Consider the following 17,486-nt stretch of genomic DNA (forward strand, 5'->3'; position numbering starts at 1 on the left):
CAATACAGTATGTTTCCCATACCAATACACTATGTTTCCCATACCAATACAGCATACCAATACAATATGTTTCCCATACCAATACAGTATGTTTCCCATACCAATACAATATGTTTCCCATACCAATACAGTATGTTTCCCATACCAATACAGCATGTTTCCCATACCAATACAGTATGTTTCCCATACCAATACAGTGCTTCCCATACCAATACAGCATACCAATACAATATGTTTCCCATACCAATACAGTATGTTTCCCATACCAATACAGTATGTTTCCCATACCAATACAGTATGTTTCCCATACCAATACAGCATGTTTCCCATACCAATACAATATGTTTCCCATACCAATACAGCATACCAATACAGCATGTTTCCCATACCAATACAGTATGTTTCCCATACCAATACAGCATGTTTCCCATACCAATACAGTATGTTTCCCATACCAATACAATATGTTTGATACCAATACAATATGTTTCCCATACCAATACAGTATGTTTCCCATACCAATACAGTATGTTTCCCATACCAATACAGCATACCAATACAATATGTTTCCCATACCAATACAAGAAGATACCAATACAGTATGTTTCCCATACCAATACAGTATGTTTCCCATACCAATACAGCATACCAATACAGTATGTTTCCCATACCAATACAGCATACCAATACAATATGTTTCCCATACCAATACAATACCAATACAGAATACCAATACAGTATGTTTCCCATACCAATACAGTATGTTTCCCATACCAATACAGCATACCAATACAGTATGTTTCCCATACCAATACAGCATACCAATACAGTATGTTTCCCATACCAATACAGTATGTTTCCCATACCAATACAGCATACCAATACAGTATGTTTCCCATACCAATACAGTATGTTTCCCATACCAATACAGCATACCAATACAGTATGTTTCCCATATCAATACAGTATGTTTCCCATACCAATACAGTATGTTTCCCATTCCAATACAGCATACCAATACAGTGTTTCCCATACCAATACAGCATACCAATACAATATGTGTCCCATACCAATACACTATGTTTCCCATACCAATACAGTATGTTTCCCATACCAATACAGCATACCAATACACTATGTTTCCCATACCAATACAGTGTTTCCCATACCAATACAGCATACCAATACAATATGAATACCAATACAGTATGTTTCCCATACCAATACAGTATGTTTCCCATACCAATACAGTATGTTTCCCATACCAATACAGCATGTTTCCCATACCAATACAATATGTTTCCCATACCAATAGAGCATACCAATACAGCATGTTTCCCATACCAATACAGTATGTTTCCCATACCAATACAGCATGTTTCCCATACCAATACAGTATGTTTCCCATACCAATACAATATGTTTCCCATACCAATACAATATGTTTCCCATACCAATACAGTATGTTTCCCATACCAATACAGTATGTTTCCCATACCAATACAGCATACCAATACAATATGTTTCCCATACCAATACAATATGATACCAATACAGTATGTTTCCCATACCAATACAGTATGTTTCCCATACCAATACAGCATACCAATACAGTATGTTTCCCATACCAATACAGCATACCAATACAATATGTTTCCCATACCAATACAGTGTTTCCCATACCAATACAGCATACCAATACAGTATGTTTCCCATACCAATACAGTATGTTTCCCATACCAATACAGCATACCAATACAGTATGTTTCCCATACCAATACAGCATACCAATACAGTATGTTTCCCATACCAATACAGTATGTTTCCCATACCAATACAGCATACCAATACAGTATGTTTCCCATACCAATACAGTATGTTTCCCATACCAATACAGCATACCAATACAGTATGTTTCCCATATCAATACAGTATGTTTCCCATACCAATACAGTATGTTTCCCATACCAATACAGCATACCAATACAGTGTTTCCCATACCAATACAGCATACCAATACAGTATGTTTCCCATACCAATACACTATGTTTCCCATACCAATACAGTATGTTTCCCATACCAATACAGCATACCAATACAGTATGTTTCCCATACCAATACAGCATACCAATACATTATGTTTCCCATACCAATACAGCATACCAATACAGTATGTTTCCCATACCAATACAGCATACCAATACAGTATGTTTCCCATACCAATACAGCATACCAATACAGTATGTTTCCCATACCAATACAGCATACCAATACAGTATGTTTCCCATACCAATACAATATGTTTCCCATACCAATACAGTGTTTCCCATACCAATACAGCATACCAATACAGTATGTTTCCCATACCAATACAATATGTTTCCCATACCAATACAGTGTTTCCCATACCAATAAAGCCATTTGAATTTAATTAAATTGATAGAGAGAAGAAGAAGAATACCTGTTGAATTGATAGAGAGAAGAAGAAGAATACCTGTTGAATTGAAAGAGAGAAGAAGAAGAATACCTGTTGAATTGATAGAGAGAAGAAGAAGAATACCTGTTGAATTGATAGAGAGAAGAAGAAGAATACCTGTTGAATTAAAGAAGAAGAATACCTGTTGAATTGATAGAGAGAAGAAGAAGAATACCTGTTGAATTAAAGAAGAAGAATACCTGTTGAATTGAAAGAGAGAAGAAGAAGAATACCTGTTGAATTGATAGAGAGAAGAAGAAGAATACCTGTTGAATTGAAAGAGAGAAGAAGAATACCTGTTGAATTGATAGAGAGAAGAAGAAGAATACCTGTTGAATTGATAGAGAGAAGAAGAAGAATACCTGTTGAATTGATAGAGAGAAGAAGAAGAATACCTGTTGAATTGAAAGAGAGAAGAAGAAGAATACCTGTTGAATTGATAGACAGAAGAAGAAGAATAGAGAAGAAGAGTTACCTGGTTAAATAAAGGTGTTCTCAACTAGCCTACCTGGTTAAATAAAGGTGTTCTCAACTAGCCTACCTGGTTAAATAAAGGTGTTCTCAACTAGCCTACCTGGTTAAATAAAGGTGTTCTCAACTAGCCTACCTGGTTAAATAAAGGTGTTCTCAACTAGCCTACCTGGTTAAATAAAGGTGTTCTCAACTAGCCTACCTGGTTAAATAAAGGTGTTCTCAACTAGCCTACCTGGTTAAATAAAGGTGTTCTCAACTAGCCTACCTGGTTAAATAAAGGTGTTCTCAACTGGCCTACCTGGTTAAATAAAGGTGTTCTCAACTGGCCTACCTGGTTAAATAAAGGTGTTCTTAACTGGCCTACCTGGTTAAATAAAGGTGTTCTCAACTGGCCTACCTGGTTAAATAAAGGTGTTCTCAACTGGCCTACCTGGTTAAATAAAGGTGTTCTCAACTGGCCTACCTGGTTAAATAAAGGTGTTCTCAACTGGCCTACCTGGTTAAATAAAGGTGTTCTCAACTGGCCTACCTGGTTAAATAAAGGTGTTCTCAACTAGCCTACCTGGTTAAGCAAAGGTGTTCTCAACTAGCCTACCTGGATAAATAAAGGTGTTCTCAACTAGCCTACCTGGTTAAATAAAGGTGAAATAAAAGAAGAATACCTGTTGTAAGGAGTATATGTCCCACTGTCCTGGGGGCACGTTGACCCCTGCGCCAGTAAAGATCCTCCTGCCTCCAGACTTGGTGCTGTAGAGCCGGGCCACAGCAGGTTCTGGCCCCAGGAGGGGTACCCCCAGCTCATCAGCCACCGCCAGGTCATCTAAGTGGGCCACACCACCCACCATGTAGGCCTGCTGACCCTGGATCAGGTTACGGATCCGTCGCAGGGTTCGAGGGCTGTACTTCAACAGCGTGGACAGACACATGTTGTGGGTCTAGATGGAGCCGAGAGGAAGATAAAAACATATTTTAGTTTTACCCCTCTGAGTACTTCTTTCTAACCTCTCTAGGCTACCGGTCAACCCAGACAGGTACATGCAGGGATGGAATTGAAGGATTATGGGTACTGGCTAACCTGAGCCAGGCTAGTAGGTTGTGATTTCTACTTACAGGCCCTTCCCAATAATGCAAAGAGAGAAGAAGAAAACTACAGGATTTAACAGTCTTGTGGTTCTTAAGCTAAGAACCCTGTGGTGGTCCCCCAGCCCCTTCTCCTCCTAACAGAACAGAGGAAGTAGAGGAAGTAGATAACTGTGGTGGTCCCCCAGCCCCTTCTCCTCCTAACAGAACAGAGGAAGTAGAGGAAGTAGATAAATGTGGTGGTCATCCAGCCCCTTCTCCTCCTAACAGAACAGAGGAAGTAGAGGAAGTAGATTACTGTGGTGGTCCCCCAGCCCCTTCTCCTCCTAACAGAACAGAGGAAGTAGAGGAAGTAGATTACTGTGGTGGTCCCCCAGCCCCTTCTCCTCCTAACAGAACAGAGGAAGTAGAGGAAGTAGATAACTGTGGTGGTCCCCCAGCCCCTTCTCCTCTAACAGAACAGAACAGGGAAGTCCTCCTAACAGAACAGAGGAAGAAGTAGATAAATGTGGTGGTCATCCAGCCCCTTCTCCTCCTAACAGAACAGAGGAAGTAGAGGAAGTAGATAACTGTGGTGGTCCCCCAGCCCCTTCTCCTCCTAACAGAACAGAGGAAGTAGAGGAAGTAGATAACTGTGGTGGTCCCCCAGCCCTTCTCCTCCTAACAGAACAGAGGAAGTAGAGGAAGTAGATAACTGTGGTGGTCCCCCAGCCTCTTATCCTCCTAACAGAACAGAGGAAGTAGAGGAAGTAGATAACTGTGGTGGTCCCCCAGCCCCTTCTCCTCCTAACAGAACAGAGGAAGTAGAGGAAGTAGATAACTGTGGTGTCCCCAGCTTCTCCCCTAACAGAACAGAGGAAGTAGAGGAAGTAGATAACTGTGGTGGTCCCCCAGCCCCTTCTCCTCCTAACAGAACAGAGGAAGTAGAGGAAGTAGATAACTGTGGTGGTCCCCCAGCCCCTTCTCCTCCTAACAGAACAGAGGAAGTAGAGGAAGTAGATAACTGTGGTGGTCCCCCAGCCCCTTCTCCTCCTAACAGAACAGAGGAAGTAGAGGAAGTAGATAACTGTGGTGGAACCCCAGTCCCTTCTCCTCCTAACAGAACAGAGGAAGTAGAGGAAGTAGATAACTGTGGTGGTCCTCCAGCCCCTTCGCCTCCTAACAGAACAGAGGAAGTAGAGGAAGTAGATAACTGTGGGGGTCCCCCAGCCCCTTCTCCTCCTAACAGAACAGAGGAAGTAGATAACTGTGGTGGTCCCCCAGCCCCTTCTCCTCCTAACAGAACAGAGGAAGTAGAGGAAGTAGATAACTGTGGTGGTCCTCCAGCCCCTTCTCCTCCTAACAGAACAGAGGAAGTAGAGGAAGTAGATAACTGTGGTGGTCCCCCAGCCCCTTCTCCTCCTAACAGAACAGACGAAGTAGAGGAAGTAGATAACTGTGGTGGTCCCCCAGCCCCTTCTCCTCCTAACAGAACAGAGGAAGTAGAGGAAGTAGATAACTGTGGTGGTCCCCCAGAACAGAGGAAGTAGAGGAAGTAGATAACTGTGGTGGTCCCCCAGCCCCTTCTCCTCCTAACAGAACAGAGGAAGTAGAGGAAGTAGATAACTGTGGTGGTCCTCCAGCCCCTTCTCCTCCTAACAGAACAGAGGAAGTAGAGGAAGTAGATAACTGTGGTGATCCCCCAGCCCCTTCTCCTCCTAACAGAACAGAGGAAGTAGAGGAAGTAGATAACTGTGGTGGTCCCCCAGCCCCTTCTCCTCCTAACAGAACAGAGGAAGTAGAGGAAGTAGATAACTGTGGTGGAACCCCAGTCCCTTCTCCTCCTAACAGAACAGAGGAAGTAGAGGAAGTAGATAACTGTGGTGGTCCTCCAGCCCCTTCGCCTCCTAACAGAACAGAGGAAGTAGAGGAAGTAGATAACTGTGGGGGTCCCCCAGCACCTTCTCCTCCTAACAGAACAGAGGAAGTAGATAACTGTGGTGGTCCCCCAGCCCCTTCTCCTCCTAACAGAACAGAGGAAGTAGAGGAAGTAGATAACTGTGGTGGTCCCCCAGCCCCTTCTCCTCCTAACAGAACAGAGGAAGTAGAGGCCCCTTCTCCTCCTAAAGTAGATAACTGTGGGGGTCCCCCAGCCCCTTCTCCTCCTAACAGAACAGAGGAAGTAGAGGAAGTAGATAACTGTGGTGGTCCCCCAGCCCCTTCTCCTCCTAACAGAACAGAGGAAGTAGAGGAAGTAGATAACTGTGGTGGTCCCCCAGCCCCTTCTCCTCCTAACAGAACAGAGGAAGTAGATAACTGTGGTGGTCCCCCAGCCCCTTCTCCTCCTAACAGAACAGAGGAAGTAGAGGAAGTAGATAACTGTGGTGGTCCCCCAGCCCCTTCTCCTCCTAACAGAACAGAGGAAGTAGATAACTGTGGTGGTCCCCCAGCCTCTTCTCCTCCTAACAGAACAGAGGAAGTAGATAACTGTGGTGGTCCCCCAGCCCCTTCTCCTCCTAACAGAACAGAGGAAGTAGAGGAAGTAGATAACTGTGGTGGTCCCCCAGCCCCTTCTCCTCCTAACAGAACAGAGGAAGTATATAACTGTGGTGGTCCCCCAGCCCCTTCTCCTCCTAACAGAACAGAGGAAGTAGAGGAAGTAGATAACTGTGGTGGTCCCCAGCCCCTTCTCCTCCTAACAGAACAGAGGAAGTAGAGGAAGTAGATAACTGTGGTGGTCCCCAGCCCCTTCTCCTCCTAACAGAACAGAGGAAGTAGAGGAAGTAGATAACTGTGGTGGTCCCCCAGCCCCTTCTCCTCCTAACAGAACAGAGGAAGTAGAGGAAGTAGATAACTGTGGTGGTCCCCCAGCCCCTTCTCCTCCTAACAGAACAGAGGAAGTAGATAACTGTGGTGGTCCTCCAGCCCCTTCTCCTCCTAACAGAACAGAGGAAGTAGAGGAAGTAGATAACTGTGGTGGTCCCCCAGCCCCTTCTCCTCCTAACATTATAACATCAGTGATGATTAGCAGTATCAATTAAGTCAATTTGAATTAACCTTTAAACCAAGAACAGCAATTCAAAAATTCCCATTAAAAATCTACTTTAATTATTCATTGGACAGAACTAGTAGAATGAGGAAACCCTGAAATAATACTGTTCAATTAATTATGAACACATTAGTATCCGTTCAGTATAATATGTTTACCTTATTTATTATCCTAAATGTCTTCATATGAAACTCATTACAAGGTAATAGAAATGCCTGATGCAGATTAATAAAATGGAACTGTTTTTCAGAGTGCACAGAACAGTGAATCCTCCTTTTCTCCTCCCGGGTCCGACCAAACTACACCTCCTCTGGCACCCCCTAGGGGAGCATATTCAAACTGCACTTTTCAACTCCACACACAAAGGGAAACCTCTCTCTCTCTCTCTCTCTCTCTCTCTCTCTCTCTCTCTCTCTCTCTCTCTCTCTCTCTCTCTCTCTCTCTCTCTCTCTCTCTCTCTCTCTCTCTCTCTCTCTCTCTCTCTCTCTCTCTCTCTCTCTCAACATTCGTTTGAGAGTACATTCTTCTGGTCTTTAAATTAAATCTCTGATGTAAGTTTACTTCTATAGGGACTGCACTACTTATTGAATTCAATAAATGTCAAAATAAGCAAGCAAAAAACAGGTTGACAGGGTTTTCACCATTCACCATAATGACCACTGCCTGATTCACCATAATGACCACTGCCTGATTCACCATAATGACCACTGCCTGATTCACCATAATGACCACTGCCTGATTCACCATAATGACCACTGCCTGATTCACCATAATGACCACTGCCTGATTCACCATAATGACCACTGCCTGATTCACCATAATGACCACTGCCTGATTCACCATAATGACCACTGCCTGATTCACCATAATGACCACTGCCTGATTCACCATAATGACCACTGCCTGATTCACCATAATGACCACTGTCTGATTCACCATAATGACCACTGCCTGATTCACCATAATGACCACTGCCTGATTCACCTGATTCACCATAATGACCACTGCCTGATTCACCATAATGACCACTGCCTGATTCACCATAATGACCACTGTCTGATTCACCATAATGACCACTGCCTGATTCACCATAATGACCACTGCCTGATTCACCATAATGACCACTGCCTGATTCACCATAATGACCGCTGCCTGATTCACCATAATGACCACTGCCTGATTCACCATAATGACCACTGCCTGATTCACCTGATTCACCATAATGACCACTGTCTGATTCACCATAATGACCACTGCCTGATTCACCTGATTCACCATAATGACCACTGTCTGATTCACCATAATGACCACTGCCTGATTCACCTGATTCACCATAATGACCACTGTCTGATTCACCATAATGACCACTGCCTGATTCACCATAATGACCACTGCCTGATTCCCCATAATGACCACTGCCTGATTCACCATAATGACCACTGTCTGATTCACCATAATGACCACTGTCTGATTCACCATAATGACCACTGCCTGATTCACCATAATGACCACTGCCTGATTCACCATAATGACCACTGCCTGATTCACCATAATGACCACTGCCTGATTCACCATAATGACCACTGCCTGATTCACCATAATGACCACTGCCTGATTCACCATAATGACCACTGCCTGATTCACCATAATGACCACTGCCTGATTCACCATAATGACCACTGCCTGATTCACCATAATGACCACTGCCTGATTCACCATAATGACCACTGCCTGATTCACCATAATGACCACTGCCTGATTCACCATAATGACCACTGCCTGATTCACCATAATGACCACTGCCTGATTCACCATAATGACCACTGCCTGATTCACCATAATGACCACTGTCTGATTCACCATAATGACCACTGCCTGATTCACCATAATGACCACTGCCTGATTCACCATAATGACCACTGCCTGATTCACCATAATGACCACTGCCTGATTCACCATAATGACCACTGCCTGATTCACCATAATGACCACTGCCTGATTCACCATAATGACCACTGCCTGATTCACCATAATGACCACTGCCTGATTCACCATAATGACCACTGCCTGATTCACCATAATGACCACTGCCTGATTCACCATAATGACCACTGCCTGATTCACCATAATGACCACTGCCTGATTCACCATAATGACCACTGCCTGATTCACCATAATGACCACTGCCTGATTCACCATAATGACCACTGCCTGATTCACCATAATGACCACTGCCTGATTCACCATAATGACCACTGCCTGATTCACCATAATGACCACTGCCTGATTCACCATAATGACCACTGCCTGATTCACCATAATGACCACTGCCTGATTCACCATAATGACCATGTCTGATTCACCATAATGACCACTGTCTGATTCACCATAATGACCACTGCCTGATTCACCATAATGACCACTGCCTGATTCACCATAATGACCACTGTCTGATTCACCATAATGACCACTGCCTGATTCACCATAATGACCACTGCCTGATTCACCATAATGACCACTGCCTGATTCACCATAATGACCACTGCCTGATTCACCATAATGACCACTGCCTGATTCACCATAATGACCACTGCCTGATTCACCATAATGACCACTGCCTGATTCACCATAATGACCACTGCCTGATTCACCATAATGACCACTGCCTGATTCACCTGATTCACCATAATGACCACTGCCTGATTCACCATAATGACCACTGCCTGATTCACCTGATTCACCATAATGACCACTGCCTGATTCACCTGATTCACCATAATGACCACTGCCTGATTCACCATAATGACCACTGCCTGATTCACCTGATTCACCATAATGACCACTGTCTGATTCACCATAATGACCACTGCCTGATTCACCATAATGACCACTGCCTGATTCACCATAATGACCACTGCCTGATTCACCATAATGACCACTGCCTGATTCACCATAATGACCACTGCCTGATTCACCTGATTCACCATAATGACCACTGCCTGATTCACCATAATGACCACTGCCTGATTCACCATAATGACCGCTACCTGATTCACCATAATGACCACTGCCTGATTCACCTGATTCACCATAATGACCACGGTCTGATTCACCTGATTCACCATAATGACCACGGTCTGATTCACCATAATGACCACTGCCTGATTCACCATAATGACCACTGCCTGATTCACCATAATGACCACGGTCTGATTCACCATAATGACCACTGCCTGATTCACCATAATGACCACTGCCTGATTCACCATAATGACCACTGCCTGATTCACCATAATGACCACTGCCTGATTCACCTGATTCACCATAATGACCACTGCCTGATTCACCATAATGACCACTGCCTGATTCACCATAATGACCACTGCCTGATTCACCATAATGACCACTGTCTGATTCACCATAATGACCACTGCCTGATTCACCATAATGACCACTGCCTGATTCACCATAATGACCACTGCCTGATTCACCATAATGACCACTGCCTGATTCACCATAATGACCACTGTCTGATTCACCATAATGACCACTGCCTGATTCACCTGATTCACCATAATGACCACTGCCTGATTCACCATAATGACCACTGCCTGATTCACCATAATGACCACTGCCTGATTCACCATAATGACCACTGCCTGATTCACCATAATGACCACTGCCTGATTCACCATAATGACCACGGTCTGATTCACCATAATGACCACTGCCTGATTCACCATAATGACCACTGCCTGATTCACCATAATGACCACTGCCTGATTCACCATAATGACCACTGCCTGATTCACCTGATTCACCATAATGACCACTGCCTGATTCACCTGATTCACCATAATGACCACTGCCTGATTCACCTGATTCACCATAATGACCACTGCCTGATTCACCTGATTCACCATAATGACCACTGCCTGATTCACCATAATGACCACTGCCTGATTCACCATAATGACCACTGCCTGATTCACCATAATGACCACTGCCTGATTCACCATAATGACCACTGCCTGATTCACCATAATGACCACTGCCTGATTCACCAAAATGACCACTGCCTGATTCACCATAATGACCACTGCCTGATTCACCTGATTCACCATAATGACCACTGCCTGATTCACCTGATTCACCATAATGACCACTGCCTGATTCACCTGATTCACCATAATGACCACTGCCTGATTCACCATAATGACCACTGCCTGATTCACCATAATGACCGCTGCCTGATTCACCATAATGACCACTGCCTGATTCACCTGATTCACCATAATGACCACTGCCTGATTCACCATAATGACCACTGCCTGATTCACCTGATTCACCATAATGACCACTGCCTGATTCACCATAATGACCACTGCCTGGTTCACCATAATGACCACTGCCTGATTCAGCTGATTCACCATAATGACCACTGCCTGATTCACCATAATGACCACTGCCTGATTCACCATAATGACCACTGCCTGATTCACCATAATGACCACTGCCTGATTCACCTGATTCACCATAATGACCGCTGCCTGATTCACCATAATGACCACTGCCTGATTCACCTGATTCACCATAATGACCGCTGCCTGATTCACCTGATTCACCATAATGACCACTGCCTGATTCACCTGATTCACCATAATGACCACTGCCTGATTCACCTGATTCACCATAATGACCACTGCCTGATTCACCATAATGACCACTGCCTGATTCACCATAATGACCACTGCCTGATTCACCATAATGACCACTGCCTGATTCACCATAATGACCACTGCCTGATTCACCTGATTCACCATAATGACCACTGCCTGATTCACCTGATTCACCATAATGACCGCTGCCTGATTCACCTGATTCACCTGATTCACCATAATGACCGCTGCCTGATTCACCATAATGACCACTGCCTGATTCACCTGATTCACCATAATGACCACTGCCTGATTCACCATAATGACCACTGCCTGATTCCCCATAATGACCACTGCCTGATTCACCATAATGACCACTGCCTGATTCACCATAATGACCACTGCCTGATTCACCTGATTCACCATAATGACCACTGCCTGATTCACCTGATTCACCTGATTCACCATAATGACCACTGCCTGATTCACCATAATGACCACTGCCTGATTCACCTGATTCACCATAATGACCACTGCCTGATTCACCATAATTGCCTGATTCCCCATAATGACCACTGCCTGATTCACCATAATGACCACTGCCTGATTCACCATAATGACCACTGCCTGATTCACCATAATGACCACTGCCTGATTCACCATAATGACCACTGCCTGATTCACCATAATGACCACTGCCTGATTCACCTGATTCACCATAATGACCACTGCCTGATTCACCTGATTCACCATAATGACCACTGCCTGATTCACCTGATTCACCTGATTCACCATAATGACCGCTGCCTGATTCACCATAATGACCACTGCCTGATTCACCTGATTCACCATAATGACCACTGCCTGATTCACCATAATGACCACTGCCTGATTCCCCATAATGACCACTGCCTGATTCACCATAATGACCACTGCCTGATTCACCATAATGACCACTGCCTGATTCACCTGATTCACCATAATGACCACTGCCTGATTCACCTGATTCACCTGATTCACCATAATGACCACTGCCTGATTCACCATAATGACCACTGCCTGATTCACCTGATTCACCATAATGACCACTGCCTGATTCACCATAATGACCACTGCCTGATTCCCCATAATGACCACTGCCTGATTCACCATAATGACCACTGCCTGATTCACCATAATGACCACTGCCTGATTCACCATAATGACCACTGCCTGATTCACCTGATTCACCATAATGACCACTACCTGATTCACCTGATTCACCTGATTCACCATAATGACCACTGCCTGATTCACCATAATGACCACTGCCTGATTCACCATAATGACCACTGCCTGATTCACCATAATGACCACTGCCTGATTCACCTGATTCACCTGATTCACCATAATGACCGCTGCCTGATTCACCTGATTCACCATAATGACCACTGCCTGATTCACCATAATGACCACTGCCTGATTCCCCATAATGACCACTGCCTGATTCACCATAATGACCACTGCCTGATTCACCATAATGACCACTGCCTGATTCACCTGATTCACCATAATGACCACTGCCTGATTCACCTGATTCACCATAATGACCACTGCCTGATTCACCATAATGACCACTGCCTGATTCACCTGATTCACCATAATGACCACTGCCTGATTCACCATAATGACCACTGCCTGATTCACCATAATGACCACTGCCTGATTCACCATAATGACCACTGCCTGATTCACCATAATGACCACTGCCTGATTCCCCATAATGACCACTGCCTGATTCACCATAATGACCACTGCCTGATTCACCATAATGACCACTGCCTGATTCACCATAATGACCACTGCCTGATTCACCTGATTCACCATAATGACCACTACCTGATTCACCTGATTCACCATAATGACCACTGCCTGATTCACCATAATGACCACTGCCTGATTCACCATAATGACCACTGCCTGATTCACCATAATGACCACTGCCTGATTCACCATAATGACCACTGCCTGATTCACCTGATTCACCATAATGACCACTGCCTGATTCACCATAATGACCACTGCCTGATTCACCATAATGACCACTGCCTGATTCACCATAATGACCACTGCCTGATTCACCATAATGACCACTGCCTGATTCACCATAATGACCACTGCCTGATTCACCATAATGACCACTGCCTGATTCACCATAATGACCACTGCCTGATTCACCATAATGACCACTGCCTGATTCACCATAATGACCACTGCCTGATTCACCTGATTCACCATAATGACCACTGCCTGATTCACCTGATTCACCATAATGACCACTGCCTGATTCACCATAATGACCACTGCCTGATTCCCCATAATGACCACTGCCTGATTCACCATAATGACCACTGCCTGATTCACCATAATGACCACTGCCTGATTCACCATAATGACCACTGCCTGATTCACCTGATTCACCATAATGACCACTACCTGATTCACCTGATTCACCTGATTCACCATAATGACCACTGCCTGATTCACCATAATGACCACTGCCTGATTCACCTGATTCACCTGATTCACCATAATGACCGCTGCCTGATTCACCATAATGACCACTGCCTGATTCACCTGATTCACCATAATGACCACTGCCTGATTCACCATAATGACCACTGCCTGATTCACCATAATGACCACTGCCTGATTCACCTGATTCACCATAATGACCACTGCCTGATTCACCATAATGACCACTGCCTGATTCACCATAATGACCACTGCCTGATTCACCATAATGACCACTGCCTGATTCACCATAATGACCACTGCCTGATTCACCTGATTCACCATAATGACCACTGCCTGATTCACCTGATTCACCATAATGACCACTGCCTGATTCACCATAATGACCACTGCCTGATTCACCTGATTCACCATAATGACCACTGCCTGATTCACCATAATGACCACTGCCTGATTCCCCATAATGACCACTGCCTGATTCACCATAATGACCACTGCCTGATTCACCATAATGACCACTGCCTGATTCACCATAATGACCACTGCCTGATTCACCTGATTCACCATAATGACCACTGCCTGATTCACCATAATGACCACTGCCTGATTCACCATAATGACCACTGCCTGATTCACCATAATGACCGCTGCCTGATTCACCATAATGACCACTGCCTGATTCACCATAATGACCACTGCGCTCCTTTCCTTCACTAAGTGAAACCAAACAGAATGTAAGATGGTGAGGATCAGGATGGTCGTGCCAGGCTACCCTCATTCTATTATCGCTGAAATCTCTTCAGTACGTTAGTAAATGTAGTCTGTGTGTTAAATGTAACTGTGATGTGTTCTCCTTCTTACCGGAAAGTCTTCCAGAGCGTCAGGCGTGAGGATGGTGAAGCGTTTGGTGCAGGAGGCCTGGGTTGTCCTGGCCCCTCCTCCCCATTCGTCCCCTGGGTCTGCCGTGGCCTCCTGGAGTCCTCCCTGGCCTCTCTGTTGCAAACCCAGCAGTCTGGTGTAATACTGGGACAGGTCGTCTCCCAGACGCACAGGAGACACATAGATCACCTCCACGTTCTCATCTACACACAGAGACACACAGAGACACATAGATCACCTCCACGTTCTCATCTACACACAGAGACACACAGATCACCTCCACGTTCTCATCTACACACAGAGACACACAGAGACACACAGAGACACACAGAGACACATAGATCACCTCCACATTCTCATCTACACACAGAGACACACAGAGACACATAGATCACCTCCACGTTCTCATCTACACACAGAGACACACAGATCACCTCCACGTTCTCATCTACACACAGAGACACACAGAGACACATAGATCACCTCCACGTTCTCATCAACACACAGAGACACACAGAGACACATAGATCACCTCCACGTTCTCATCTACACACAGAGACACATAGATCAGACACACAGAGACACATAGATCACCTCCACGTTCTCATCTACACACAGAGACACACAGAGACACATAGATCACCTCCACGTTCTCATCTACACACAGAGACACAGAGACACATAGATCACCTCCACGTTCTCATCTACACACAGAGACACAGAGACACACAGAGACACACAGAGACACATAGATCACCTCCACGTTCTCATCTACACACAGAGACACACAGATCACCTCCGCGTTCTCATCTACACACAGAGACACATAGATCACCTCCACGTTCTCATCTACACACAGAGACACACAGAGACACACAGAGACACATAGATCACCTCCACGTTCTCATCTACACACAGAGACACACAGAGACGCATAGATCACCTCCACGTTCTCATCTACACACAGAGACACACAGATCACCTCCACGTTCTCATCTACACACAGAAACACACAGAGACACATAGATCACCTCCACGTTCTCATCTACACACAGAGACACACAGAGACACATAGATCACCTCCACGTTCTCATCTACACACAGAGACACAGAGACACATAGATCACCTCCACGTTCTCATCTACACACAGAGACACACAGATCACCTCCACGTTCTCATCTACACACAGAGACACAGAGACACACAGAGACACAGAGACACACAGATCTGAACAGCCCCCCCAAAACAGCATGCTGTGTGCCTGAACAGCCCCCCCCCAAAACAACATGTTGTGTGCCTGAACAGCCCCCCAAAACAACATGTTGTGTGCCTGAACAGCCCCCCAAAACAACATGTTGTGTGCCTGAACAGCCCCCCAAAACAACATGTTGTGTGCCTGAACAGCCCCCCCAAAACAACATGTTGTGTGCCTGAACAGCCCCCAAAACAACATGTTGTGTGCCTGAACAGCCCCCCAAAACAACATGTTGTGTGCCTGAACAGCCCCCCAAAACAACATGTTGTGTGCCTGAACAGCCCCCCAAAACAACATGCTGTGTGCCTGAACAGCCCCCCAAAACAACATGCTGTGTGCCTGAACAGCCTCCCCAAAACAACATGCTGTGTGCCTGAACAGCCCCCTCCAAAAACAACATGTTGTGTGCCTGAACAGCCCCCCAAAACAACATGCTGTGTGCCTGAACAGCCCCCCAAAACAACATGCTGTGTGCCTGAACACCCCCCAAAACAACATGCTGTGTGCCTGAACAGCCCCCCAAAACAACATGCTGTGTGCCTGAACAGCCCCCCAAAACAACATGCTGTGTGCCTGAACACCCCCCAAAACAACATGCTGTGTGCCTGAACAGCCCCCCAAAACAACATGCTGTGTGCCTGAACAGCCCCCCAAAACAACATGCTGTGTGCCTGAACAGCCCCCTCCAAAACAACATGCTGTGTGCCTGAACAGCCCCCAAAAAAACAACAACATGCTGTGTGCCTGAACAGCCCCCCAAAAAAACAACAACATGCTGTGTGCCTGAACAGCCCCCCCAAAACAACATGTTGTGTACCTGAACAGCCCCCTCCCAAAACAACATGTTGTGTACCATGTTCAGGTGATGGACAACGCAGTCCCAAAGATGGTGCTGTAACGCTGTGTCACAACACTGAAGGGGGGTCTGTTAAATATCTACCTCTGACATCACACAGTCGGCCCATCTGGATGTTCTGCAGGATGTCAAAACTCTTCAGGCTGAAACGCTGCAGCTGGGAGTAACCTGACGGAGGACACACATAGAACACAGAATACAGGGTTAGAACACGGGAACCTAACACATAGAACACAGTATACAGGGTTAGAACAAGGGGGAACCT

At 45.3% G+C, this 17,486-nt stretch overlaps 1 protein-coding gene across 1 annotated transcript in view; it reads right to left on the bottom strand.

Moving 5' to 3' along the window:
- Nucleotides 1–17,486, bottom strand: part of iqch (IQ motif containing H) — a 150,783-nt gene that overhangs the window by 100,586 nt on the left and 32,711 nt on the right. Inside the window, exons 12-14 of the mRNA XM_046352072.1 lie at nucleotides 17,306–17,389; nucleotides 15,092–15,312; nucleotides 3,613–3,885 (exon numbers count right to left, since the gene is read on the bottom strand). Of these exons, the coding sequence (XP_046208028.1) occupies nucleotides 3,613–3,885; nucleotides 15,092–15,312; nucleotides 17,306–17,389 (578 nt within the window). The remainder of the gene's footprint in view (nucleotides 1–3,612; nucleotides 3,886–15,091; nucleotides 15,313–17,305; nucleotides 17,390–17,486) is intronic.

Source organism: Oncorhynchus gorbuscha, linkage group LG06, assembly GCF_021184085.1.
Source record: "Oncorhynchus gorbuscha isolate QuinsamMale2020 ecotype Even-year linkage group LG06, OgorEven_v1.0, whole genome shotgun sequence".
In the NCBI taxonomy this organism is placed as follows: domain Eukaryota; kingdom Metazoa; phylum Chordata; class Actinopteri; order Salmoniformes; family Salmonidae; genus Oncorhynchus; species Oncorhynchus gorbuscha.